Below are 27,446 nucleotides of genomic sequence, written 5' to 3'. Positions count from 1 at the left end.
CTCTACTAAAAAGAAAAAATACAAAAAAAATTAGCCAGGTGTGGTGGTATGTGCCTATGGTCCCAGCTACTTGGGAGGCTGAGGCAGGAGAATTGCTTGAACCCGGTAGGCAGGGGCTGCAGTGAGCCGAGATCACGCCACTGCAGTTCAGCCTGGGCAACAGAGTGAGACTCCGTCTCAAAAAAAAAAAAAAAAAAAAAAAAAAAAAAATCTAGGGCAAGTTAGGAGTGTCATGGAATACCCATAGGCTGAAGTTGGTCACTGAGCAAATAATGCTTGAATTCAGTAGAAGTAAGTTGATTGGTGACTCCCTTGGTATCTGAGGGCAATGCCACCTTTCAAGTGTAACTAAAGATAAAACACCACTGAATACTCACTTAGAAGAGAAGAGACTTGAAGATGAAAAAGCATATGGTGTATGTTTTTTTGAGACAGGGTCTCGCTCTGGTCACCCAGGCTGGAGAGCAATGGTGTGATCTCAGCTCACTGCAGCCCCGACCTCCTGGGATCGGGCAATCCTCCTACCTCAGCCTCCTGGGTAGCTGGAACTACAGGTGCACACCACCATACTTGGCTAATTTTTGTTTATCTTTCATAGAGACAGGGTCTCACTGTGTTGCTCAGGCTAGTCTTGAACTCCTGGGCTCAAACAATCCTCTCACGTCAGCCTCCCAAGTAGCAGATCCATTTTTTTTTTTTTTTTTGAGGCGGAGTCTCACTCTGTCATCCGCACTGGAGTGCAATGGAGTGATCTTGGTTTACTGCCACCTCTGCCTCTCGGGTTCAAGTGATTCTCCTGCCTCAGCCTCCCGAGTAGCTGGGACTACAGGCGTGTGCCACCACGCCCAGCTAATTTTTGTATTTTTAGTGGAGACAGCGTTTCACCATATTGGCCAGTCTGGTCTCGAACTCCTGACCTCAAGATAACCTCCCACCTCGGCCTCCCAAAGTGCTGGGGTTGCAGGTGTGAGCCACCGTGCCCAGCCTAAATCAATTTCTTATGTAGCTAGATTCTCCAAGACCACCAGTTCCATTCTCCCTGTGAATCTTTTTTTTTTTTTTTTTTCCATTTTCAGAATCTGGATCCAGGGAACCCTGCCAAGATTAACATCCTGTTGATTCTATCTTTTTTATTAATTTTATTTTTTTTGCACACAAAACAATAAACATTTTCTAAAAATACATACAAACAAAAATATGCATATCAAACATATTAGGAAGGTTGCACATGGGAAGACCGGGAATAGAAATGGGGGGTGGGAATTAAAGAAAATAAATGAGAGAGGGACTTTGTAGGGATCAATGATAATAACTGCATCCTCTATTTGACAAAGGAGAAGGAAGAGGAAGAAAAATAAAGTGGGATAAAGGATCAGAAAGGGAGGAAAATAGAAAAAATTAGAGTATGACTCCAGGGTAGACCCGTTTTGTTGTCGCTGGGTTGGTTGGTTCGTTTGTCTGTTGTATTTTTCATATGTTTCGCCATGTTGGCCAGGCTGGTCTCGAACCCCTAGCCTCAAGTGATCAACCCACCTCGGCCTCCCAGAGTACCGGGACTACAGGCGTGAGCCACCACGTCCAGCCCCCACATTGCTTCTGGCCTCCGTGGTAGACCTCCCAGACGGGGTGGCCGGGCAGAGGTGCTCCCCACATCCCAGACGGGGAGGCCGGGCAGAGGCACTCCTCACCTCCCAGACGGGGCGGCTGGGCAGAGACGCCCCCCACTTCCTAGACGGGGTGGCGGCCGGGCAGAGGGGCTCCTCACTTCCTGGACGGGGCAGCCGGGCAGAGGCACTCCTCACATCCCAGACGATGGGCGGCCGGGCAGAGGCGCTCCTCACATCCCAGACGATGGGTGGCCGGGCAGAGGCGCTCCTCACTTCCCAGACGGGGCGGCCGGGCAGAGGCGCTCCTCACTTCCCAGACGGGGCGGCCGGGCAGAGGCGCTCCTCACAGCCCAGATCACGGGCTGCCGGGCAGACGCGCTCCTCACATCCCAGACGATGGGCGGCTAGGCAGAGACGCTCCCCACCTCCCAGACGGGGCGGCGGCCGGGCAGAGGCTGCAATCCCAGCACCCTGGGAGGCCAAGGCAGGTGGCTGGGAGGCGGAGGCTGCAGCGAGCCAAGACCACGCCACCGCACTCCAGCCTGGGCAACAGCGAGCACCGAGTGAGCGAGACTCTGTCTGCAGTCCCAGCACCTTGGGAGGCCGAGGCAGGCAGACCACTCGAGGTCAGGAGCTGGAGACCAGCGTGGCCAACATGGCGAAACCGCGCCTCTAGCCAAAGGAGAAAAACCAGGCAGGGGTGGTGGCGCGCGCCGGCAATCCCAGGCAGCCCGCAGGCCGGGGCAGGAGAATCACGGGAGCCGGAGGCAGGGAGTCTGCAGCGAGCCGACTATACTGCAGCCTGGGCCACAGACGGAAGAAAAGAAAAAGAAAGAAAAGAAAAGAGAAAAGAAGGAAAGAAGGAAAGAAACAAAGAGAAAGAAAGAAAGAAAGAAAGAAAGAAAGAAAGAAAGAAAGAAAGAAAGAAAGAGAAGGAAAGAGAAAAGAAGGAAGGAAGGAAGGCCCTCCCTGTGGATCTTAATGGTGACTTGATTAGTATGAATTTATTGGTTGATTTAGGGACCAGTGACTTTCGAGGAGAGTGGAAGAGACTGAGCCTTGAGCAGAGGAACCTATACAAAGAAGTGATGCTGGAAAGTCTCAGGAATCTGGTCTTGTTGGGTAAGGACATGTTCTCTTCTTTCATTTTTCCGTTCAAGTATTTACTGACCACATTCAGTGTGCCAGCCAATGTTTTAATCTCTTAGAACATATCAGTGAATAGAATAATAAAGCATTTCTTCTCTCGTGGAGCTTATATTCTAGTATAGGTAGACTGACAACATACAATAAGCAGCATATATAGGTAAATTATATATGTCAAAGGGTAATAAGTGCTACATAGCTAAAAAATATATGTGTATAAGATATATAAATATAAGTAGAGCAGTTTAAGGGAGATCTGAAGTGCTGGGTGTGGAGGCAACTGGCTGAACTTTTAAATTGCGTGATCAAGGTAGGCCTCTATGAGGAACTACATTTGAGCAAAGGCTTGAAGGAGGTGAGAAGGTTGGATATGTGGGTCAAGTGGGAAACTGCTCCAGACAAAGGGAAAGCAGTGCCAAGGCCCTGGAGGCAGGAGCATATCTAGTCCTTTGGAGGAAAAACAAGGAGGCCAAGGTGGTTGGAGTACAGAGAACAAGGAGGAGAATAGTAAGAGATGCCTTCTATGACCTAGAAGTTGGAAATGTTTAACATTTAAGGTATAAATCTGTCAGTTTGATGTTTTATAGATTACTGGATTATCAGGGAACCTGCCCCGACAATCACCTAGGTTCTTTTCTATTTTCCTAAGTGTCAGCTGGCTTGAGAAATAAAAGGACAGAGTACAAAAGAGAGAAATTTTAAAGCTGGGCGTCCGGGGGAGACATCACACATTGGTAGGATCCGTGATGCCCCACAAGCCACAAAAACCATCAAGTTTTTATTAGGGAGTTTCAAACGGGGAGGGAGTATATGAATAGGTGTGGGTGACAGACATCAAGTACTTAACAGGGTAATAGAATATCACAAGGCAAATGGAGGCAGGGCGAGATCACAGGACCACAGGACCAAGCGGAAATTAAAATTGCTAATGAAGTTTTGGGGACCACTGTCACTGATAACATCTTATCAGGAGACAGCGTTTTGAGATCAACCGGTCTAACCAAAATTTATTAGGTGGGAATTTCCTCTTCCTAATAAGCCTGGGAGCGCTATGGGAGACTGGAGTTTATTTCACCTCTGCAATCTCGACCATAAGAGACAGGTATGCCCCGGGGGGGCCAGTTCAGAGACCTACCCCTGGGTGCGCATTCTCTTTCTCAGGGACATTCCATGCTGAGAAAAGGAATTCAGCGATGTTTCTCCCATTTGCTTTTGAAAGAAGAGAAATATGGCTCTGTTCTGCCCGGCTCACCGGCGGTCAGAGTTTAAGGTTATCTCTCTTATTCCCTGAACAATTGCTGTTATCCTGTTCTTTTTTCAGGGTGCCCACATTTCATATTGCTCAAACACACATGCTGTACAATTTTTGTAGTTAACGCAATTATTACAGGGTCCTGGAACGATATACATCCTCCTCAACTGACAGGATTAAGAGATGAAAGTAAAGACAGGCATAGGAAATCACAAGGGTATTGATTGGGGAAGTGGTAAGTGTCCATGAAATCTTCACAATTTATGTTTAGAGATTGCAGTAAACACAGGCATAAGAAATTACAAAAGTAGGCCAGGCGCGGTGGCTCATGCTTGTAATCCCAGCACTTTGGGAGGCCGAGGCGGGCGGATCACAAGGTCAGGAGATCGAGACCACGGTGAAACTCCGTCTCTACTAAAAATACAAAAAATTAGCCGGGCGTTGTGGCGGGCGCCTGTAGTCCCAGCTACTCGGAGAGGCTGAGGCAGGAGAATGGCGTGAACCCGGGAGGCGGAGCTTGCAGTGAGCCGAGATTGCGCCACTGCACTCCAGCCTGGGTGACAGAGCGAGACTCTGTCTCAAAAAAAAAAAAAGAAATTACAAAAGTATTAATTTGCGGAACTAATAAATGTCCATAAAATCTTCACAATCCACGTTCTTCTGCCATGGCTTCAGCCGGTCCCTCCGTTTGGGGTCCCTGACTTCCCGCAACACTGGATATCATACATCATGTTTTTATCCACTTATTTAAAAACTAAAACTGATTACTAGGTTAGCAAATACAAAATTATTCTGGATATTCCTGAGTTCTTGATGAGAGTCAGATTTTCAAAGTTCCTCACATTTCTCTCAGCATCTTTCTCAAGGTTTGTCTTCATCTGGCAAAGCTATGAATTAAATAGTTCTGATTTGTTCTCTTTGCATCTGCTTAGACCTATTTTGCACTGCTTTAATCTAATTTGAATTGGCCTCATTTCAATCCTAGTTGCCTATTTCTATTTCAGTGTAGATTCATCCATTTAAGTTAGCTTTCAATTGGCCAATCTGATTTGGTCTTGTTTCATCCGGTCTTGTTACTCTCTATCTTTATGCTCATACATTTTGTTGATTCTGAAGAATATGTTAAAATTGCCTTAAAATAATCTGATTCAAATTAATCTTGACCCTGAAACTTTGGATCTCACTGGATCCATTTCAGGTGTTAAACTGTTTTCGTCCTTGATCCATCTTTCCCTTTGTCTCTACATCACTTTTTTTCTCTTATTGCTGAATTATTTAAAGCAAATCTCAAATATCATGACATACCACTCCTGTTATATCACAGTGCAACTCCAATAAATAAGGACATTTTATTTTTTTTGAGATGGAATTTCACTCTTGTTGCCCAAGCTGGAGTGCAGTGGTGCGATCTTGGCTCACTGCAACTTTTACCTTCCGGGTTCAAGCGATTCTCCTGCCTCAGCCTCCCGAGTAGCTGGGATTACAGGTGTGCACCACCACAGCCGGCTAATTTTTTGTATTTTTAGTAGAAACGAGGTTTCACCATGTTAGCCAGGCTTGTCTCGAACTCCTGACCTCAGGTGATCCGCCCGCCTCGGCCTCCCAAAGTGCTGGGATTACAGGCATGAGCCACTGCGCCCGGCTTCACATTTTCTTATATAACCACAGTATCATGATCAGAACTCACAAAGTTATCAGTAGTGCTTCAGTATCATCCAACACCTAGTCCATGTTCAAATTTACCTGATCATCTCAAAAGTTTTTTTGCAAATTTGAATCGGGATTCAGATGAGATCCACACATTCCATCTTCTAAAAAATTCTCTTAATTTATATCAATTTCTTCTCTCTCTCCTTTATTTTCCCCTGTAGCCCATGGATCTGTTTGTAATATTCTGAATCTAGAATATAAATCTATTTTAGATAATATAATTTTTGCATGGTAGATTGTAAATCAAGAGAAAATAGTTTTGAGTTTTACCAAGAGGTGTTCACCAATATGAAAAAAAAATACATCACTCATGGCAGTGCTGGTTGTGGTGTTTGAGTAACCGCTTGCATAGCACACTTAGGTCTGTCACCACTAGAACACACATAGTCATCAATAAGGCACATCCATCTGTGTCTGCATTTGTAGCTATCATGTCCACAATGATCTTCCTGTAAGCACTTGATTGCTCTGGTATGTCTCATAATGTAGCCCTGTCAAGAGATTACATATTGAAATGAATATTTTTATTGTAAATTACTTTTTTTTTTTTTTTCAAGATGGAGTTTGGCTCTTGTTGCCCAGGCTGGAGTGCAGTGGTGCAATCTCAGCTCACCACAACCTCTGCCTCCCTGGTTCAAGTGATTCTCCTGCCCCAGCCTCCTGAGTAGCTGGGATTACAGGCACGTGCCGCCACACCCGGCAAATTTTTGTATTTTTAGTGGAGACAGGGTTTCACCATGTTGGTCAGGCTGGTCTCAAACTACTGACCTCAGATGATCCGCCTGCCTCGGCCTCCCAAAGTGTTGGGATTATAGGCATGAGCCGCCACACCTGGCTCCTTTCTTGTTTATGTTTCAGATAGGGCATTACATTATTAAAACATTCTGCAGCTGGGTGCGGTGGCTCATGCCAGTAATCCTAGCACTTTGGGAGGCCAAGGCAGGTGGATCACGAGGTCAGGAGTTCAAGACAAGCCTGGCCAACATGGTGTAACCTCACCTCTACTAAAAATACAAAAAAAAAAAAAAAAAAACAGCCGGGCATGGTGATGTGCACCTGTAGTCCCAGCTATGCAGGAGGCTGAGGGAGGAGAATCGCTTGAACCTGGGAGGCGGAGGTTGCAGTGAACCGAGATTGCGCCACTGCACTCCAGCCTGGGCGACAGAGCAAGACTCCATCTTGGAGAGAAAAAAAAGCACAAAACGTTATGAGTACATTTAATTAAATATGAATTTTGTTTCAGGACAGTAAGTGAGATATTACGAAATATAGGTTATAAAAAGGAGGCTTTTGTTCTGACAGTATTAGAGAACATCTTCTGCCTAACCCTCTAGTCCTTTTTTAATTAACTTGGCTCCTATCACTCATTTACTCAAAAGTATTTATTGACTATTAAACGCTGGGTCTAGTTCTGCATTCTTAGAATATACCAGTGGTATGTATGGGAGAAGGGTGCTGTAGACATAGAAACCAGCCAGTGTACGTCATCAGGAGGGGAGGACAGTGTGGCTCAGATGGAGCAAATGAAGGCTGGAGAACAGGTTGAGTCAAAGAAGCAATAGGTGGAACCCAGTGGGCCCTCTAAGTAGCTTGGCTTTTACTCTGAACATTATGGACTTTCTTTTTTTTAAGTTGAAGGGTCTTGTTTATTAAAATTGTAGAATAAAGAAGGAAAAGGCTGGGCACGGTGGCTAACACTTGTACCCCAGCACATTGGGAGGCCAAGGCGGGCGGATCATGAGGTCAGGAGTTCAAGACCAACATGACCAACATGGTGAAACCCTGTCTCTACTAAAAATACAAAAATTAGCTGGGCAAGATGGCACGTGCCTGTAATCCCAGCTACTCAGGAGTCTGAGGCAGGAGAATCACTTGAACTTGGGAGGCGGAAGTTGCAGTGAGTCGAGATCATACCACTGCACTCCAGCCTGGGTGACAGAGCAAGACTGTCTAAAAAAAAATAATAAAAAGGCTGGGCGCGGTGGCTCACACCTGCAATCCTTGCTCTTTGGGAGGCTGAGGCGGGTGGATTGCCTGAGCTCAGGAGTTCGAGACCAGCCTGGGCAACATGGTGAAACACCGTTGCTACTAAAAATACAAAAATTAGCTGGGCTTGGTGGCACACGCCTGTAGTTCCAGCTACTTGGGAGGCTGAGGCAAAAGAATTGCTTGAACCTGGGAAGCAGAGGTTGCAGTGAGCCAGGATCACGCCACTGCACTGCAGCCTGGGCAACAGAGACTCTATCTCAAAAAAAACAAAAAAATAAAATAAATAAAATAATAAAATAAGAAAGAATTGGCTTTAGTCACCCACTCCCATTCCATTCTTCTGTTCCTGCTTCTAGGGCAGAACTCTGTGGCTCCAGGGCTTAGTTTCTTTTGGATGGATGGGGGTCCAGGTGGCTTTATTATTTATTTATTTATTTTAAATTTTTTTGAGACAGAGTCTTGTTCTGTCACCCAGGCTGGAGTGCGATGGCGTGATCCAGGCTCACTGCAACCTCCGCCTCCTGGGTTCAAGTGATTGTCCTGCCTCAGCCTCCCGAGTAGCTGGGATTACAAGCGCCCGCCACCATGCCCTGCTAATTTTTGTATCTTTAGTAGAGATGAGGTTTCGCCATATTCGCCAGGCTGGTCTTGAGCTCCTGACCTTATGTGATCCACCCGCCTTGGCCTCCGAAAGTGCTGGGATTACAGGCATGAGCCACTGCGCCCGGCCTTTTTTTTTTTTTTTTTTTTTTTTGAGACAGTTTCACTCTTGTGGCCCAAGCTGGAGTGCAATGGTGGTGAGAGGTGACAGCGTGCTGGCAGTCCTCACAGTCCTTGCTCGCTCTGGGCACCTCCTCTGCCTGGGCTCCCACTTTGGCGGCACTTGAGGAGCCCTTCAGCCCACCGCTGCACTGTGACAGCTCCTTTCTGGGCTGGCCAAGGCCAGAGCCGGCTCCCTCAGCTTGCAGGGAGGTGTGGAGGGAAAGGTGTGAGCAGGAACCCGGGCTGCCCGCGGCACTTGCGGGCCAGCTGGAGTTCCGGGTGGGCGTGGGCTTGGCGGGCCCCGCACTTGGAGCAGCCGGCCGGCCCTGCCGGCCCTGGGCAATGAGGGGCTTAGCACCCGGGCCAGCGGCTGTGGAGGGTGTACTGGGTCCCCCAGCAGTGCCAGCCCACTGGCGCTGCCCTCGATTTCTCACCGGGCCTTAGCTGCCTTCCCGCGGGGCAGGGCTCGGGACCTGCAGCCCACCATGCCTGAGCCTCCCACCCCCTCCATGGGCTCCTGTGCGGCCCCAGCCTTCCCGACAGCGCCACCCCCTGCTCCACGGGGCACCCAGTCCCATCGACCACCCAAGGGCTGATGAGTGCGAGCGCACGGCGCGGGACTGGCAGGCAGCTCCACCTGCAGCCCCGGTGCGGGATCCACTGGGTGAAGCCAGCTGGGCTCCTGAGTCTGGTGGAGACGTGGAGAACCTTTATGTCTGGCTCAGGGATTGTAAATACACCAATCGGCACTCTGTATCTAGCTCAACGTTTGTAAACACACCAATCAGCACCCTGTGTCTAGCTCAGGGTTTGTGAATGCACCAATTGATACACTGTAGCTACTCTGGTGGGGCCTTGGAGAACCTTTGTGTTGACACTCTGTATCTAGTTAATCTCGTGGGGACGTGGAGAACCTTTGTGTCTAGCTCAGGGATTGTAAACGCACCAATCAGCACCCTGTCAAAACAGACCACTGGGCTCTACCAATCAGCAGGACGTGGGTGGGGCCCGATAAGAGAATAAAAGCAGGCTGCCCGAGCCAACAGTGGCAACTGGCTTGGGTCCCCTTCCACACTGTGGAAGCTTTGTTCTTTCGCTTTTTGCAATAAATCTTGCTACTGCTCATTCTTTGGGTCCACACCGCTTTTATGAGCTGTAACACTCACCGCGAAGGTCTGCAGCTTCACTCCTGAAGTCAGTGAGACCATGAGTCCACCGGGAGGAACGAACAACTCCAGACGCGCCGCCTTAAGAGCTGTAACACTCACCACGAAGGTCTGCAGCTTCACTCCTGAGCTAGCGAGACCACAAACCCACCAGAAGGAAGAAACTCCAAACACATCCGAACATCAGAAGGAACAAACAACTCCAGACGGGCCACCTTAAGAGCTGTAACACTCACCGCGAAGGTCCGCGGCTTCATTCTTGAAGTCAGTGAGACCAAGAACCCACCAATTCCGGACACAGTGGGATCTCGGCTCACTGCAACCTCCACCTCCTGGAATTGAGGCAATTCTCCTGCCTCAGCCTCCTGAGTAGCTGGGATTACAGGCGTGCACCACCATGACCGACTAATTTTTGTATTTTTAGTAGAGACGGGGTTTCACCATGTTGGCCAGGCTGGTTTTGAACTCCTCATCTCAGGTGATCCCACCCTCATTGTTCTCCCAAAGTGCTGGGATTACAAGTGTGAGCCACTGTGCTGGCCAGAAGAATTGTTTTAACCAAACATGTATAGACCCATGGATTCATTCCATTCTATGCAGAGTCCTGGTCTTCCATATTTAATTAGCACAAATGCCATAAAACTGCCTTCCTACTATTTAGTAGTTCTCCCTGTGAACTATTCAGTAAAGTTTCTTTACTATTCATTCCCTTGCCTGACGATTAAATAAACTCAAAATTTTTATTTATTTATTCACTTGTATTAAGTTCTGATGGTCTTTATTACCTGAATTTGGATTCTAAGTTATATTATTATTATTATCCTTAATAATAATAATAGACCCCATAATAAATATCACTCACTATGGGCCCAGCATTGTGCTTTGTGCTCTGTAGGGCTTTACATAAAGACCAAATTTAATGCTGATATTATTTCATAGATCGGGAAATTGAAGTTTAGAAGCGTTAGTAACTTTGTGTCCACAGTCATAAAGTAAGAAAAGACAAGACAGGGTTCAGGATGCCAAAATATGTGTTCCTAAATACTCTAAATACACCACAAATAACTCTGAACTTTTTAAAGGTCTATGTTCTATAAATAATGAGATCCTTGCTACTTTGACTAGGCCTTTGAAGAAAAGAAGCCAGTGAGAATTAAGCCCCCTGACATAGATGCAATACCTCCTGGGAAAGCTAACCAACTTTGGCCTTTGAACTACATCTAGGGCCAGGAGTGTTCCAGGCTTTGATTACTCTAGGCTTGCAAAGCTGCCATCCAGACATCCTGATCATCAGATTCCCAGACGCACAGCCCAACTGCTCCAACTCTCTCAGGACAGGAAGAGGGATGAGGACTAGCTAAGCTATGCTGCTCCAGAGGAGCTACTGAAACCAGGACCCCCATCCATCCAGAAGAAATGAAGCCCTGGAGCCATAGAGTGCTGCCCTAGAATCAGGAACCGAAGAATGTGGTGGTGGGAGTGGGTGACTAAAGTCAAATGGGGCCAGGCGCCGTGGCTCACGCCTGTAATCCCAGCACTTTGAGAGGCCAAGGCGGGCGGATCACGAGGTCAAGAGATTGAGACCATCCTGCGCAACATGGTGAAACCCCGTCTCTACTAAAAACACAAAAATTAGCTGGGTGGAGTGATGGGCGCCTGTAGTCCCAGCTACTCGGGAGCCTGAGACAGGAGAATCACTTGAACCCGGGAGGCAGAGGTTGCAGTGAGCCAAGATCACGCCACTGCACTCCAGCCTGGTGACAGACTGAGACTCCGTCTCAAAAAAAAAAAAAAATTCTCCTATTTATTAGTTAGGCAAGGGTCTTCAGTTAGGCTGATAAAGGGTCTGGCCTCCTGGATTACAAAAAGTTCATGGTTGTTTGTTATCTTCAGCTGGTTAGAAACAGTTGCAATTTAATTTTGACATTTCTTAGGAAAGTGCAGCTAAATGGTAACACTGTATTTGCTGACTTGTGGAAAACAGGGAAGAACAGATCTTGGATTGGAGGACCAAGAGCCAGCCTTCTTTAAGTCAGTTGTGCCTGTCTTCTCCACTGATGAATCCCTCACTTCTGGTAGAACCTGGCATGTAATCTTCCTCTAGTAAATATTTACTTATGAGTGGGGAAACTCAAATGAAGGTTTCCTATGCACATTCTTCAATACTATTCTGTACTGCATTCTACATTGGGGGACATCGAGACTAAGTGACTCCTATCTCAATCCATCCTTTCTTCTCAAAGGAAAAGTCACAAAGAGCATTCCTGTATAGGTCATAAAGACTGTTCTCTCAGTGGAAACAAATGCTTGTGGCATTATGTGATTATGGTAGAGGATAATTTTAGTATAATTGTAGATATTTACAGCGCTGAGGATGTCTCAGATGCCTACTTGGAAGATTCTCTGTTGCGATAATATATAGAATAGATTCGGCTGTGGGTTTTTTTGGATTAAAGTAAAATATGTAATATGTAAAAATGGAGTGCAGTGTATAATCTGAATCTAATCATGGGAAATATCAGGAACTTTTTTGTGACGGCGTTCACCATGTTGCCCAGGCTAGTCTTGAAGTCCCGAGCTCAGACAATCCGCCCGCCTTGGTTGGCCTCCCAAAGTGCTGGGATTACAGGCGTGAGCCACTGTGCCCAGCCCTTTGTATTATTCATATTCTTGCAACTTTTCTGTATATTTGAAATGATTTCCAAATCAAAAGTTTGAAGAGGTTGAATGAAAACATAGGTCCTGCACAGCACATCTTGGGGAGAAAGACTTTAATAATTGAGAACTATTAATGGGCCAGGTCTTATCATAAAACAAGAGTCCTGTGACTCTTCTGACTGGAAACTTTCTTTCTTCAGCAGAATCAAAGCCAGAAGTCCATACCTGCCCTTCTTGCCCTCTGGCCTTTAGCAGTCAGCAGTTCCTCAGCCAAGATGAGCTACACAATCATCCTATTCCAGGTTTCCATGCAGGAAATCAACTCCACCCAGGAAATCCCTGCCCAGAGGATCAGCCACAGTCACAACGTCCTTCTGATAAAAATCACAGGGGGGCTGAAGCAGAAGATCAACGAGTGGAAGGAGGCGTCAGACCCTTGTTTTGGAGTACAAATGAGAGGGGGGCTTTAGTGGGTTTCTCTAGCCTGTTCCATAGATCACCAATAAGCTCTTGGGGAGGCAACAGGATATTTGAGATACAGTTCAGTCCAGCCCAGAATGCAAGCTCTGAGGAAGTAGACAGAATTTCCAAGAGGGCAGAAACTCCAGAGTTTGGAGCAGTCAGGTTTGGAGAGTGTGCACTAGCTTTTAACCAGAAGTCAAACCTGTTCAGACAGAAGGCAGTCACAGCAGAAAAATCTTCAGACAAAAGGCAGTCACAGGTGTGCAGGGAGTGTGGGCGAGGCTTTAGCAGGAAGTCACAGCTCATCATACAGCAGAGGACACACACAGGAGAAAAGCCTTATGTCTGCGAAGAGTGTGGGCGAGGCTTTATAGTTGAGTCAGTCCTCCGCAACCACCTGAGTGCACACTCCGGGGAGAAACCTTATGTGTGCAGCCATTGTGGGCGAGGCTTTAGCTGCAAGCCATACCTCATCAGACATCAGAGGACACACACAAGGGAGAAGTCATTTATGTGCACAGTGTGTGGGCGAGGCTTTCGTGAAAAGTCAGAGCTCATTAAGCACCAGATAATTCACACAGGGGGTAAGTAAGCCTTACGTGTGCAGAGATTGTGGCCGAGGCTTTGTAAGGAGATCATGTCTCAACACACACCAGAGGATACATTCAGATGACAAGCCTTTTGTTTGCAGAGAGTGTGGGCGAGGCTTTCGTGCTAAATCAACTCTTCTCCTACACCAGTGGACACATTCAGAGGTGAAACCTCATGTGTGTGAAGAGTGTGGGCATGGATTTAGCCAGAAGTCGACGCTCAAATCCCATCGGAGAACACACTCAGGGGAGAAGCCTTATGTGTGTGGGGAATGTGGGCGGGGATTTAGCCGGAGGATATTCCTCAATGGACACTGGAGGACACACACGGGAGAGAAGCCTTACACGTGATTTGAGTGTGGGCGAAACTTTAGCCTCAAGTCCGCTCTTAGTGTACATCAGAGGATACACTCTGGGGAGAAGCCTTATGCATGCATGGAGTGTGGGCGAGGCTTTATCATGAAATCACAACTCATCAGACACCAGAGGACACACACAGGAGAAAAGCCTTATGTCTGCGGAGAGCGTGGGCAAGGCTTTATAGCTCAGTCAGCCCTCCGCTACCACCGGAGTACACACTCCAGGGAGAAACCTTATGTGTGCAGCCAGTGTGGGCGAGGCTTTCGTGATAAATCAACTCTCCTCGCACACGAGCAGACACATTCAGGGGAGAAGCCTTATGTGTGTGGACAATGTGGGCAGGGATTTGGCCGGAAGATACTCCTCAACAGACACTGGAGGACACACACAGGAGAGAAGCCTTACGCGTGCATCGAGTGTGGGCAAAACTTTAGCCACAAGTCCACTCTCAGCTTACATCAGAGGATACACTCGGGGGAGAAGCCTTATGCATGCACGGAGTGCGGGCGAGGCTTTAGGAGGAAGTCACAGCTCATCACACACCAGAAGACACACTCAGGGAAAAGCTTTAGAGGTGCAAGGAGTGAGGATGTGATTTTAGCAACAAGTCAGCCATCAGCCACACTAGCGGAAATGCTTAGGGAGAAGCCTTGTTTGTAAGGTAATGTGGACAGAGCTGTACGTGGATGTCATTACTTGTCAGATGTCAGAGGACACACTCGGGAGAAGCCTTCATGGAGTGAGAGTAAGGTGTTGGCTGGAAGTGGCCCCTTAAGAGATACTTGGAGTCAAATCTATCCACTGTACACCCACCCCACTCTTGTTCTAAGAGCTTCGGGGACAGTCTTCTGACCCCTTACATTCCTTTAGATGTGAAGATGGCAGAGATCTAACTTCTGAGAGCAGAGGTGTCAAGTGACGGTCCCCTTGGAGGAATGGTCTTTGCATCTGACTACTTCCTCCTGCAACTGTGTTCTTCCATTGGCTTCCATGACACTCTCCTGCTTTATTTTTTTCTACATCTCTAGCCTTTGCTGTATCCTCTCCCACCCCACCTTTAGATTTTACTCAGAGTTCAGTCTCCAGCCCTACAATCTGAGGGACTCCTTTACCAGGTCCCCTTCCTAACCCTCCAGTCCCAAATCCCAGATTCTTTAACCACACTCTAAAAGTTCTTCAGACTCAGGACTTAAACATAGCCATTTCACCTTGGCCTTCAGTGACAGGGATCTAGCAATGCCGCATCAGGTTTAAGGGTTTTTTAAACACAGCTCCTCTTAAATCCTCCAATCTCAGTACCCAGTGTTTTAGCCATGCTCGGGTGGCTAAATTATGTCCAGGAATGGTGCTAGGGCCTTTAGCCATTTATCTCTCCTCACACTCCCAGGGCCCATATGGCCCAGGTTCTGACAGTTTGCCTTACTCCCTTGGCCTGGGGCTAGCCCTACCTGATACCCTGTGTCAATGAGCATACCTTGAAGAGCTATCCACTAAGGCCCCAGTGCCTTTATTTGCTAAGAGACTGCCACAGAAAAGAAGGGGAGAGATGTTCATGTAACCTCAAAATACTTAGGCTTGGTTTTGATGCTGGAGAGGAAGAAGGACTTGGAGAGAGAGAAGGAATGGCTGGTCCAGAGGCTTTTGTCCACTCCCTCTCACTGGAAGTGGTTGATCTCCAGGGAATCCCCAAGGTTAGCCTCGTTAGGGGAAGGGCTAGGGGTACCTGGAATGTAGGATCTCCCCCCTGCCTGGCCTACCACCTTAATGTGTCTGGAATCGGTGGGTTCTTGGTCTTGCTGACTTCAAGAATGAAGCCATGGACCCTTGTGGTGAGTGTTACAATTCTTAAAGATGGTGTGTCTGGAGTTTGTTCCTTCTGATGTTCGGACGTGTCTGGAGTTTCTTCCTTCTGATGGGTTCGTGGTCTCACTTCAGGAGTGAAGCTGCAGACCTTAGCGGTGTTAGAGCTCTTAAAGGCGGCACGTCTGGAGTTGTTCGTTCCTTCCGGTGGGTTCGTGGTCTTGCTGGCTTCAGGAGTGAAGCTGCAGACCTTCACGGTGAGTGTTACAGCTCTTAAAGGCGGTGCAGACCCAAAGAGTGAACAGCAGCAAGATTTATTGTGAAGAGTGAAAGAACAAAGCTTCCACAGCATGGAAGGGGACCCAAGTGGCTGGCTCAGGCAGCCTGCTTTTATCTGCTTATCTGGCCCCACCCACATCCTGCTGATTGGTCCATTTTACAGAGAGTATATTGGTCTGTTTTGACAGGGTGCTGATTGGTGCATTTACAATCCCTGAGCTAGACACAGAGTGCTGATTGGTGCATTTACAATCCTCTAGCTAGACATAAAATTTTTCCAAGTCCCTGCTAGATTAGCTAGACACAGTGCTGACTGGTGCATTTACAATCCTTTAGCTAGACACACAAGTTCTCCAAGTCCCCACTAGATTAGCTAGACACAGAGCACTGATTGGTGCATTTACAAACCTTGAGCTAGACACAGAGCACTGATTGGTGCATTTACAATCCTCTAGCTAGACATAAAAGTTCTCCAAGTCCCCTCCAGATTAGTTAGATACAGAGTGCTGATTGGTGCATCCACAAACCCCGAGCTAGACACAGTGCTGATTGGTGCATATACAATCCTCCAGCTAGACATAAAAGTTCTCCAAGACCCTACCCAACTCAGGAGCCCAGCTGGCTTCGCCTAGTGGATCCGGCACCGGGGCCGTGGGCGGAGCTGCCTGCCAGTCCCATGGCACATGTCTGCACACCTCAGCCCTTGGGCGGTCGATGGGACGGGCAGCGCCTGTTGGGGAGGCTTGGGCTGCGTGCGAGCCCATGGGGGTGGGGGGTGGGGGGTGGCTTGGGCATGGCGGGCTGCAGGTCCTGAGCCCTGCCCCGTGGGGAGGCCGCTGAGGCCTGGTGAGAATTCAAGCACGGCGTGGGCAGGCTGTCAGTGCTGGGGGACCCGGTGCACCCTCTGCAGCTGCTGGTCCAGGTGCTAAGCCCCTCAATGACTGGGGCCTGCGGTGCCGGCCGGCCACTCCGAGTGCGGGGGCTCCCGAGCCCGTGCCCACCCGGAACTCATGCTGGCCTGCGAGCACCGTGCGTAGCCCTGGTTCCCGCCCGTTCCTCTCCTTCCACATCTCTCCGCCAGCCGAGGGAGCCGGCTCCGGCCTCGAACAGCTCAGAGAGGGGCTCCCACAGTGCAGTGGTGGGCTAAAGGGCTCCTCAAGCGTGGCCAAAGCGGACGCTGAGGCCAGGGAGGCGCTGAGAGTGAGCGAGGGCTGCTAACATGTTGTCACCTCTCACTAATGCTGCCCCTTTCCCATGGCCTGAGCTAAAAGCCACAGAAAGGGTGTGTATGTGTGTGTGTTTAGGGGTTGCTGGGCAGGGGAAGGGTGGGACGTGGGACACCATCATTCCACAAGACCTCGAAGTTACTTCTCCCATAGAAAAATGCAAGTGGAAAAATTAGTGATCATACATCTGCTTTAAACATGAGGGGGAGAAAAAAGTGTTCGTTTTCTATTAAAATCCATGTAGGCACTGTCGAGACACTGCACAGGTATGGTCCGGCAAGAGGACTGTCAGGTCCAGGCAGTCACAGGAAGCGATTGTAAGCTGCAATAAATCTTTCTGAGTCTTTCTTCAAAGGGTTTAGCCTGCTAACTTCCTTATCCTTGTTCTCAAATTCAACTTTCTTGTTCTTCCTTGCCTCTAGTTACCGTAAACAGCCTACCCCATTCTCGTCAGCTCTAATCAACAACTCACATCTGTTCCCTTGTTTTTTTTTTTTTTTTTTTTTTTGAGACGGAGTCTTGCTCTGTCCCCCAGGCTGGAGTGCAGTGGCGCGATCTCGGCTCACTGCAAGCTCCGCCTCCCGGGGTTCACGCCATTCTCCTGCCTCAGCCTCCCGAGTAGCTGGGACTACAGGCGCCCACCAACACGCCCTGCTAATTTTTTGTTTTTTTTTTTAGTAGAGACGGGGTTTCACCGTGTTAGCCAGGATGGTCTCGATCTCCTGACCTCGTGATCCGCCCGCCTCGGCCTCCCAAAGTGCTGGGATTACAGGCTTGAGCCACCGCGCCCGGCTGTTCCCTTGTTTACCTGTACTCGTTGTTCCCCCGAAACTGCATGTCTCACACTCCACCTCTGTACCTCATGTCCCCCTCCCCTTCTATATTTAGGAAAATATATACAAGTGGCCAACTGGGTCAGCTCAGATTGTGCAGTCTGACCCCAGCCCATGGGGGAGTGACACAGAGATAGGGACTGCGTTAAGGATAAAAATGCCCTGGTCTCCTTTGTTCTCTGTGCTCTTGTGATCTTGACTGACACAAGTGGCACCGTTCTGCAGAAGTAAATTACCTTGCTGAGAGAAATTAAACTTTTGCCTGAGTCCTGGTTTTACTTCATAGCACCAAGCATTTAATCCTAGAGCATTTTATATCCAACAATTCTGGGGGCTCGTCCGGGATCCCCATTCTCCTTCAGGAAGGGGTCTTCAGTCACCCTACCCAGGGGAGACACTTCCCACTGCCCTGTTGCGGTGGCCTCAGGAATGGGAGATCGAGACCCATCTGTTGTGATGAATAAACCTGGACTCTAAGCAACGCGGGGAAGAGAGACTTGCAATACTGTGGCGACCAGGTAAACTGCACAGACCAAGGTAGAAAACGTCGCAGGGGCAACAAATTACTTCTTTAGTGGTTTTGGCGGGGTTGGGGCATTCTGGAGGTTGAAAGTGCATGAATGGTAACGAGCACTACTGCTGTGCGGAGTGAGACCAATCTGCAGTTAGTGGTCATCTCATATGGCTTAGGGCAGCCCTTTGGGGGTCCTGTCAGGAGTTTATACTGACCCGCCATCAATGCTAAAAGTGACCTGGAACTTTCCCTCAAGGGAAGCAGCCAGAGCGGACAGTGAAAGAAGGGTGCAAGGAATCTCCAGCAGGTGGAGCTAAAGGATAGGCTAATTGAGCCTTAGCAACGCTTCCAGTGAAGGACAGGCAAGAGACCCCTAATACGAAGGGTTGAGCCACAAGGAACCCCTCAAATAGGCAAGAGATCCCTAATATGAGGGGTTGAGCCACAGCAAGCCCCCGCTAGGCAAGAGATTCCTAATATGAGGGATTGAGCCTAGCCAGGACCCAGTATGGTAAATAATACAAGCAAAAAAAGATAAAGTTAGCAACAAAGATATACCACTGATAGTCCCCCAGGTCTCAAAGATATACCACCTGATAGCCCCTTAGGTCTCATGCTAAAAGGTTGGAAAGATAACAAGAGAACTAAACATAAGACAAAGGAATAAATGATAAAATATTGCTGTTCTATTTGGTCTCAAAGACCTGTCCTCAGTCCCTCAATCTTCTGTCCAAAGTTTGGGTCGACTAAGGGTATACTATATCAACTTTTAATTCAACATGTAAGTAATAAAAGCCCAGTTTCTCAAGAAGAATTGGACTATGCTCTTTGTTGGAAGCAAAGACCTCTCCTCCCTTTTCCCTTATGCACCTGCCCCTACTGTAGAACCAGTGAGAGAAGGGATCCTGGCAAAGAGAACAGCACACCAGATCCCCTAGACCGTCCTCCACCTAATACCCCTAGTCCCCCTCCTAATACACCCAACTCTTCCCCTTAGGCCCAGCCTAAGTCCCCGTCCCCAAAAAAACTCCAAGCTCCTAATTCGCCAGGTCGCTTTTGCTGGGCTGGTAACATCAAGGATCCACTGCAACATGTCTGCATCGTCCCACCCATAGTACGCCCCAGCAGCAGGCAAAGCCCATGCTCCTGCCCCCCGGCTGGTCCAAGGTCCCAGCACCATATTGACGGCGGCTCTGCAAGACCCATGGGCCAGGCCCCAGCCTATGCCCCGAGCAGACTACATTATGGGATATCTGCCTACTTTTGCTAAGGCCAAGTAATATGGGGCCTCAGCCGCAGCTCCAAGCAGCTTGGCATCCCTGCAGCTAAGTCTCCTGAGCAAGTGGTAAATAATCTTTCAGCTGATATATCCGCTAGCATTTATTGTGGTCAGGCCAGTGTTAAACGTAAAAATATCCACCAGAAAAGAACTTTGATTCTTTAAAGTCGCTTTTTTTTTGTTTGTTTGAGATGGAGTCTCACTGTGTCGCCCAGGCTGGAGTGCAGTGGCACCATCTCGGCTCACTGCAAGCTCTGCCTCCCAGGTTCACGCCATTCTCCTGCCTCAGCCTCCCCAGTAGCTGGGACTACAGGCACCCACCACCACCCCCGGCTAATTTTTTTTGTATTTTTTAGTAGAGACGGGGTTTCACCCTGTTAGCCAGGATGGTCTCGATCTCCTGACCTCGTGATCTGCCCGCTTCGGCCTCCCAAAGTGCTGGCATTACAGGCGTAAGCCACCTCACCCAGCCTCTTAAAGTCACATATTAAAATGTGCTACCAGAAAAGAATTACATGTGTATAAGTATGAGGCTATTCTGTTAAAAAGGATGGTTTAACATTAACTACTGATAATTCGTGTAACCTAGCAAGTTTCTTAACGAGAGATCCAAATCAAAAAGAAAGCACACATGTTTAGATTTAACTGATTACCATACAAACGTCCGGCCAAACTTAAGAGAAACCCCCTTCAAAAGTGATTAAGGGAAAAAGAATGCAACAAGTGTTCAGTGATTAATAAAAGTTCCTAGAGAAAATCAAAGTGTTTAATAATTAGTCTATTCAAATTTATAAGCTGTCTGCACTTAGTCAAGCTTTCAAGTACCTGCAGGAACTGAAAGAACCATCTATACTAATTGTAAATACGCCTTTACGGTGGCTCATACATTTAGAAAACTTCAGACTGAATTAATAGTAAAAGTTAAAGCCTTGTTTATGAGGAGTTAGTGTTAAATAACCTTCAGTTACCAGAAAAGAAAAACATAGCTATTGTCCATGTCCCCACGCACCAAAAAGCCTGTCTTTCAAGAGTCAAGAAAATAACCTAGCAAATCAGATAAGCCAGAAAGTAACCTAGCAAATCAGATAACGCTACGGGAGTGTTTCCCCTGTAGGCGCTAAAAGGAACTCAGAGAAATGTTATTCAAACCTCTTATGAAGGAAGTCCTATCTCCACCTACATTAGAGGACTCATTAAAGACCCCAAGCCATGTATAGCACAGTCAAAGTTTATACGTGTACAGGAATTTATACCCTGAGCCAAACAAGTCTAGAGACTTGGTTGCCATAAATCAAATGTCTTCTGACTTCTTATTACCCTACTAAGAATCCAAACTGCCTCTCAAAGCAATCCAACATTCCTACATACTTGGTTTATCTTCCACTTTCTCTTCCCTCAGAACTCACAATTTTCCAGTACAGGCACCACCCCTAGAGTTTCCAGTACCTCGACACCAGCCTGAGGAGCCAGCCTAGTGCTTCTAACCACTGAAACTGCAGTCCAAACAGCAAGAAAAGATAGACCCATCACACCCAAGTCGAGAAAGCACCGCCATCCCCGAAGTCGTGGGCCATTATCCAAGGGAAAAAAAACCCCTCAAACCTAAGGTTAAGCAACATTTAACACTCTTTTATCTATTCCATTCCCCTTTCTTCTCTCCTCATTCTCTTGCTGACCTTGTTATCAATGTAACTAGGTCAGACTCACCCCAAATCATTACCTTTGATGCTTGCCTTGTCATGCCTTGTCAAAAGGATGAATACTGGCAAAGATATGTCTCTACTTCAGAAAAATACCTCTGCCCCTTCAGAGAAGCCACTGACTCCGCGCCTTGCTCATGGCGGGGGTACCAAGGCACCCCAAGTTGGGAGATATGTCAATGGGCAGATGTCATCCTAACTACCAGAGAACATGGCAGGACCTCCCCAGAAAGCTGTACCGACCTAAAATCTTGCCTCTGCCTTACCAAAGGAATCACCCCCTCTAATTGTCAACTTCACCACTGTAACCCAGTAACAATCTCTATTAATGCCCCTACCTCCACCAACCCTGCGCCCCCTTTAGAATGCTTGTACAGATTAGGAGCAGAGGTCAATGGATATGACCATAAGACTTCTTTAAAATACGCTTTATTGACCCCCTTCTTCTCCATCTGAACCTTCTACTCTATGTAACAACAATGCCAAAGTAAATATTGTAGAAGTAAAAGATTTAAGACAAACCCTAACAATTGAAACAGGATATCAAGATGTAAATGGCTGGTTGGAATGGATTCAATATTCTTTTTTTTTTTTTTGAGACGGAGTCTCGCTCTGTCGCCCAGGCTGGAGTGCAGTGGCGCAATCTCAGCTCACTGCAAGCTCCGCCTCCCGGGTTCACGCCATTCTCCTGCCTCAGCCTCTCCGAGTAGCTGGGACTACAGGCGCCCGCCACCACGCCCGGCTAATTTTTTTGTATTTTTAGTAGAGACGGGGTTTCACCGTGGTCTCAATCTCCTGACCTCGTGATCTGCCCGCCTCGGCCTCCCAAAGTGCTGGGATTACAAGCGTGAGCCACCGCGCCCGGCCAGAATGGATTCAATATTCTGTCTGCACATTAAACAAAAGCAATTGTTATGCTTATGCACACTGCAGACCAGAGGCCCAGATTATCCCCTTTCCACTAGGATGGTCCTTCAATCGACCAGGCATGGGCTGTATGGTAGCTTTTTTTCCAGGATTCCATAGCCTGGGGCAACAAATCATGCCAAGCACTCTCTCTGCTATATCCTGAAGTCCAGCACCCTGTGGGTCAGCCCCTGAGGACCATCCAGCTTCCATCTCCCAGTGTCAGTTTCACCTCATGTCTCTCACAACAGGGGGAGAATTTGGCATTCCTTGGAAGCTTAATGGGATGCAGTGAACTTAAGCCCTTCCAAGAGCTTACCCATCAGTCTGCCCTTAGTCATCCTCGAGTGGATGTATGGTGGTATTGCGGTGGACCCTTACTGGACACTGCCAAGTAACTGGAGCGGCACTTGTGCTCTTATCCAATTGGCTATCCTTTTCACCCTGGCATTTCATCAGCCAGAGAAAGAAAAACCACAACACCGAAAAATGAGAAGCCCCTTATGGGTCTTTTGACTCTCAAGTTTACATAGATGCCATTGGAGTCCCACGGGGAGTTCCTGACAGGTTCAAAGCCCGAGACCAAAGAGCTGCAGGATTTGAATCCATATTTCCAGGGGTAACTATTAATAAAAATGTAGCTTGGATAAATTACATCTATTATAACCAGCAGTGGTTTATTAATTACACCAGGGATGCTATCAAAGGAATAGCTGACCAATTAGGGCCTACTAGCCAAATGGCTTGGGAAAACAGAACAGATCTAGACACGTTATTAGCCGAAAAAGGTGGAGTCTGTGTTATGATTAAAACCCAATGTTGTACCTTCATCCCAAACAACACTGCCCCCGATGAGAGCATAACAAAGGCCTTCCTTGCAGAGACTTACCGCTTTATCCAATGAATTGGCTAAGAATTCTGGAGTCAATGACCCCATTTCAGTATGGCTAGGAAAGTGGTTCAGTAAATGGAAAGGAATCAGGGTCTCAATTTTTATTTCCCTTGCAGTTGTAGGAGGTGTCCTCATTCTCATTGGGTGTTGTGTCATACCATGCATCTGTGGTCTAATACAAAGAATTGTACAAACACCACTTACTAAAGCCTCCCTTAGTTCTCCTCTACCTTATTCAAGTAAGCTTTTCCTTTTAAAAGATCAAATCGAATGGCAAAGCCAAGATATGTTTAAAAAGTTTGAAGAGAAAGGATCGTAAGAAAATTAAAAGGGAGGAATTGTAAGATGCAATAAATCTTTCTGAGTTTCTCTTCAAAGGGTTTAGCCTATTAAATTCCTTATCCTTGTTCTCAAACTCAAATTTCTTGTTCTTCCTTGCCCCTAGTTACTGTAAACAGCCTACCCCCCTTCCCATTAGCTCTAATCAATAACTCACATCTGTTCCCTTGGTTACCTGTATCCTTTGTTTCCCTGAAACTGCACATCTCACATGCTCCACCTCTGTACCTCATGTCCCCCTCCCCTTTTATATTTGGGAAAATATGTACAAGTAGCCAATCGGGTCAGCTCAGATTGTGCGGTCCGGTCACAGCCCATGAGGGAGTGACACAGAGTTAGGGACTGCATTAAAGATAAAAACCCCCTGGTCTCCTTTGTTCTGTGTGCTCTTGTGATCTTGATTGACACAAGTGGCACCCTTTTGCAGAAGTAAATTGCCTTGCTGAAATAATTTGCCTGAGTGCTGGTTTTACTTCATGGCACCAAGCATTTATTCCTAGAGCATTTTATATCTAACAAGATGCAGAGGGGACCTCTGTCCAGGCCAGCGCAGATGGCTTTGGGTGCCTTCTAGTCAAGAATCACCCCTTCCTTTGTCTCTTCGAAAAGAGGATGAAATCAGGGCTGTAATGGCCTCATCTGTGCAGTAACAAGCTCGAGGTGTTGTGAGATCTTTGCAATAAAGGGTTGCAGGGGAAGGAGGGGTGGAGAAAGGAGTAGCTGAGTCTCTGGTGTAGGGTCTGACAGCTCATTTCTGAAGGATGATAGGGGGCCTCATTCAAATGACTGCAAGGCCCAGTAAGTCAAACTGAGATCAAGGCAGGCTGTCTCCCTGTCAACCTCATCCTTCAACCCTACCCCTAAGGTTCCCTGGCTCTGCCCATTTTTCGGTTGTTGTATTTGGCCTTCCAAATCCTTCATCCCCTTTCCTTGAGCTTTGTCCTTCAGTGCAGCTTCTCTCTCAGCACACACCTAGGGACTGCTCTTTATCCCTCCCTGTGGACTTGTTCTTCAGCACTGAATTCTCCCTTTGTTTCCCAAATTTTATTGAAGTGGTGCCTGCAGGGTAGGATGGTGGGGAAGAGTGCTTTGGGAGGAGCCACAGAGGGCTCTGGAGGGGCTACTTGTGACCTCTGCTGCTTGCCCAACATTTGGGGAATGAGGATAGGACCTCCCAAGATTGGTTCCAGCTGTCACTGATCCCCTACCTTCTCCCCCTCTGAGGAATGGCTCCACCTCACTTTGCCAGTTTTAGCATCTTAGTGGTCTCCATTTAGGGGCCACTTTCCCATAAGCCTTTGCGGGAGTGCTCGCTCAGTGCAATCCCAGGGGTCTTGGTTTTCCGCAGCTGTTCCTTTCCAACATCACTCTCTTCTCTCCCCTGCCTTATTAACCCTCCTTTCCCATCTTGAGGTGTTCCTTCATGTCCTGGCCTCAGGAATTCCTCTTTTTAGGCCTTGGAGTGAGGTGAGAATCAAGATCTCCACAACTGGCTCCTGTGATTCAGATGCTGGGCCCTATGGTAAACCTCTCCAGGAAAGGAACAGGCAAGGGTGGAGTGAGACTTGGGCATTTATAATGAGTCTTCAAGGGATCATGGGCTCTCAGAACCGTAGAACTCAGGACTTGTGAATCCTGCATAGCTCCTGGGGAACTGAGATAACGCTGGGCTCAGATTAGGAATCCGGGGCTGCTCGCCAATGGGGGAAATGAATCCCACTGTTCACCCTGACTCGGGTGATTCAAGGGCCCTGATTCCCCAGGGCCATGTTTGATTAAGAAGAGTAAGCCCAAAGGAGAGGTTGTGGAATGATGAATGCGTGGGAGGGAGATGGTTAGATGAGGGTTTGAACTTGGAGATTCCAATTCCATGGGGGAGAATTTTGTGTGGTGGGAGGCTGACAAGTGAGAACTTCTGTGAAATGTTCTAATAGATACCAGGAAGAGGTATCTGTCTTTTGAAATATCCAAGCTTTTATGGATTTCTATATTACCTCTTGTTCTCAAGATGAATCTATACTGAAGATTTAAAAAATCTGGTATATCTGGGCCAGACACAGTGGCTCACATCTGTAATCCCAGCACTTTGGGAGGCTGAGGCTGGCAGATTACTTGAGGTCAGGAGTTTGAGACCAGCCTGGCCAAGGTTAAGCAACATTTAGTCTCTACTAAAAATTAGCTGGGTGTGGTGCACATGCCTGTAATCCCAGATACTTGGAGGCTGAGGCATGAGAATCGCTTGAACTTAAGAGGCAGAGGTTGCAGTGAGCCAAGATTGCACCACTGCACTCCAGCCTGGGTGACAAAGCAAGACTCTGTCTCAAAGAAAAATTTTTGTTTCTTTAATCTTAGTAAGTGTTTTATGTAATTTTAAGTAAAATGTACACAAATGAATAGAAAATGAATTTACTATTTAGTAGTAAATTACAAATTTGTTAAAACAAATACATCTAACCTTCTTATGTCATTTCATATGGGTATAAATAAACATTTTTAAATGTTGGAAGTTATTCTCTTATAGGAAATAATAATCATATGGAAGCTAGTTTTGTGTCTGGCAGATAGTAGTTGCATAACAGCTTGTATTTTTTTTTTTTTTTTTTCACTACCAAACCTACCTTTGGAAGATAAACCAGTCCTTGAAGCCCCGCTCCCAATCCAGGCTTTTTGCTTTCTGCCTCATTAACCTTGTCCAATTAGGTCTTTGACAGTCATTAAGTCATTAAAGCTATGATTTCTCCTTCTCCTGGGAGTCTATATTGTTTCTGTTGAGCCGGCCAGAAGGGAACTGAGATCACTTCTCTTTATGTGAAAAACCCTGAAAGGGAGAATCCTGTGACACACGTGAGCATTCTCAGTACAAGCAACTGTAAAACATCCGTGAACCGTTAATACAGTCTGCAGTGGGAGCCACAACAGGACTCTGGATTGGCTCAAAAGCCCCACTTGGCTGGGCACACTGGCTCACATCTGTAATCCCAGCACTTTGGGAGGCCAAGGTGGGCGGATCACTTGAGGTCAGGAGTTCGAGACCAGCCTGGCCAACATAGTGAAACCCCATCTCTACCAGCTGATCTGTTCCCAAGCAAAGAAGAGAGACTACCAAATTATGATGTTGGTGACAATAGCATGCCTATCTTATAGATGAGCAAATAAAAACAAATGTAGATAACTTGGCCATGTTCACACAGCTAATAAGTAATGGTACTTGGCTTTAGCCTGGGATTCTGGAAACATCTGGAGTCTGGGCCTGAGGGGTTGTTCTATTCAATTCCTTGCCCCCAGGCAGCCTGGTTCTTCAAATTCCTCTGGTCTCCTAAAATCTGACTAATTCTGGCTGGGCGTGGTGGCTCACACCTGTAATCCCAGCACTTTGGGAGGGTGAGGTGGGTGGATCACCTGAGATCAGGAGTTCGAGACCAGCCTGGCCAACATGGTGAAACCCTATCTCTACTAAAAATACAAAAATTAGCCAGGTGAGGTGGCTGGCACCTGTAATCCCAGCTACTCAGGAGGCTGAGGCAGGAGAATCACTACTCAGGAGGCAGAGGTTGCAGTGAGCCGAGATCACACCACTGCACTCCAGCCTTGGCGACAGAGCAAGACTCCGTCTCAAAAAAAAGAAAAAAAATCGAATTCTGATACAAGCAAGATTTAGGTGTCTGCTACACCAGACCTCTCTCCAGGGACCTCTCATGTGAGGATTCCAACGTGGCCTATTGACATTTTCCAAGCTGGAAACCTCTATGATAAAGCACTGTATAAATAGTACCTGGTAAACATTTGTACTTGTTATCCCTGGAACATTGGATCCTTCCAGCTTAGAATTCCTTGTTAGTGGGGACAGAGTGGAGAGATGTTTCTACCAAAGAGCACAGGAAGTATCTGCTAAACTAATGTTATTAACTTGGTCATTCTGGCTTTCCCATGGTGGTAGGCTGGCAGGAAAAGGGAGGAGCCATTATACTTATGTAGG

At 47.4% G+C, this 27,446-nt stretch overlaps 2 protein-coding genes across 10 annotated transcripts in view; one reads left to right on the top strand and one right to left on the bottom strand.

Annotated features, from left to right (window-relative positions):
* The window catches only part of ZNF589 (zinc finger protein 589), a 33,546-nt gene extending 17,960 nt beyond the window's left edge, over positions 1-15,586 (top strand). The window contains 4 exon segments of the mRNA XM_063610192.1: positions 2,628-2,643; positions 2,646-2,729; positions 12,494-13,336; positions 13,845-15,586. Of these exon segments, the coding sequence (XP_063466262.1) occupies positions 2,628-2,643; positions 2,646-2,729; positions 12,494-13,336; positions 13,845-14,362 (1,461 nt within the window). The 3' untranslated portion in view covers positions 14,363-15,586.
* The window catches only part of NME6 (NME/NM23 nucleoside diphosphate kinase 6), a 51,287-nt gene that overhangs the window by 2,483 nt on the left and 21,358 nt on the right, over positions 1-27,446 (bottom strand). For 3 of the 9 annotated variants that reach the window (XM_063610651.1, XM_063610640.1, XM_063610655.1), the window contains one exon: positions 1,125-6,206. The exons of 3 other annotated variants lie outside the window; for them this stretch is intronic. In XM_063610651.1, coding sequence (XP_063466721.1) covers positions 6,145-6,206 — 62 coding nt within the window. In that variant the 3' untranslated portion in view covers positions 1,125-6,144. Of the gene's footprint in view, positions 1-1,124; positions 6,207-27,446 lie in introns of those variants that run through there. 3 more of the 9 variants (XR_010113883.1, XR_010113882.1, XM_063610646.1) reach the window with 2 other exon arrangements.

The sequence above is a fragment of the Symphalangus syndactylus genome, chromosome 1, assembly GCF_028878055.3.
Source record: "Symphalangus syndactylus isolate Jambi chromosome 1, NHGRI_mSymSyn1-v2.1_pri, whole genome shotgun sequence".
NCBI lineage: Eukaryota > Metazoa > Chordata > Mammalia > Primates > Hylobatidae > Symphalangus > Symphalangus syndactylus.
This window is presented reverse-complemented; position numbering and strand designations above follow the sequence as displayed.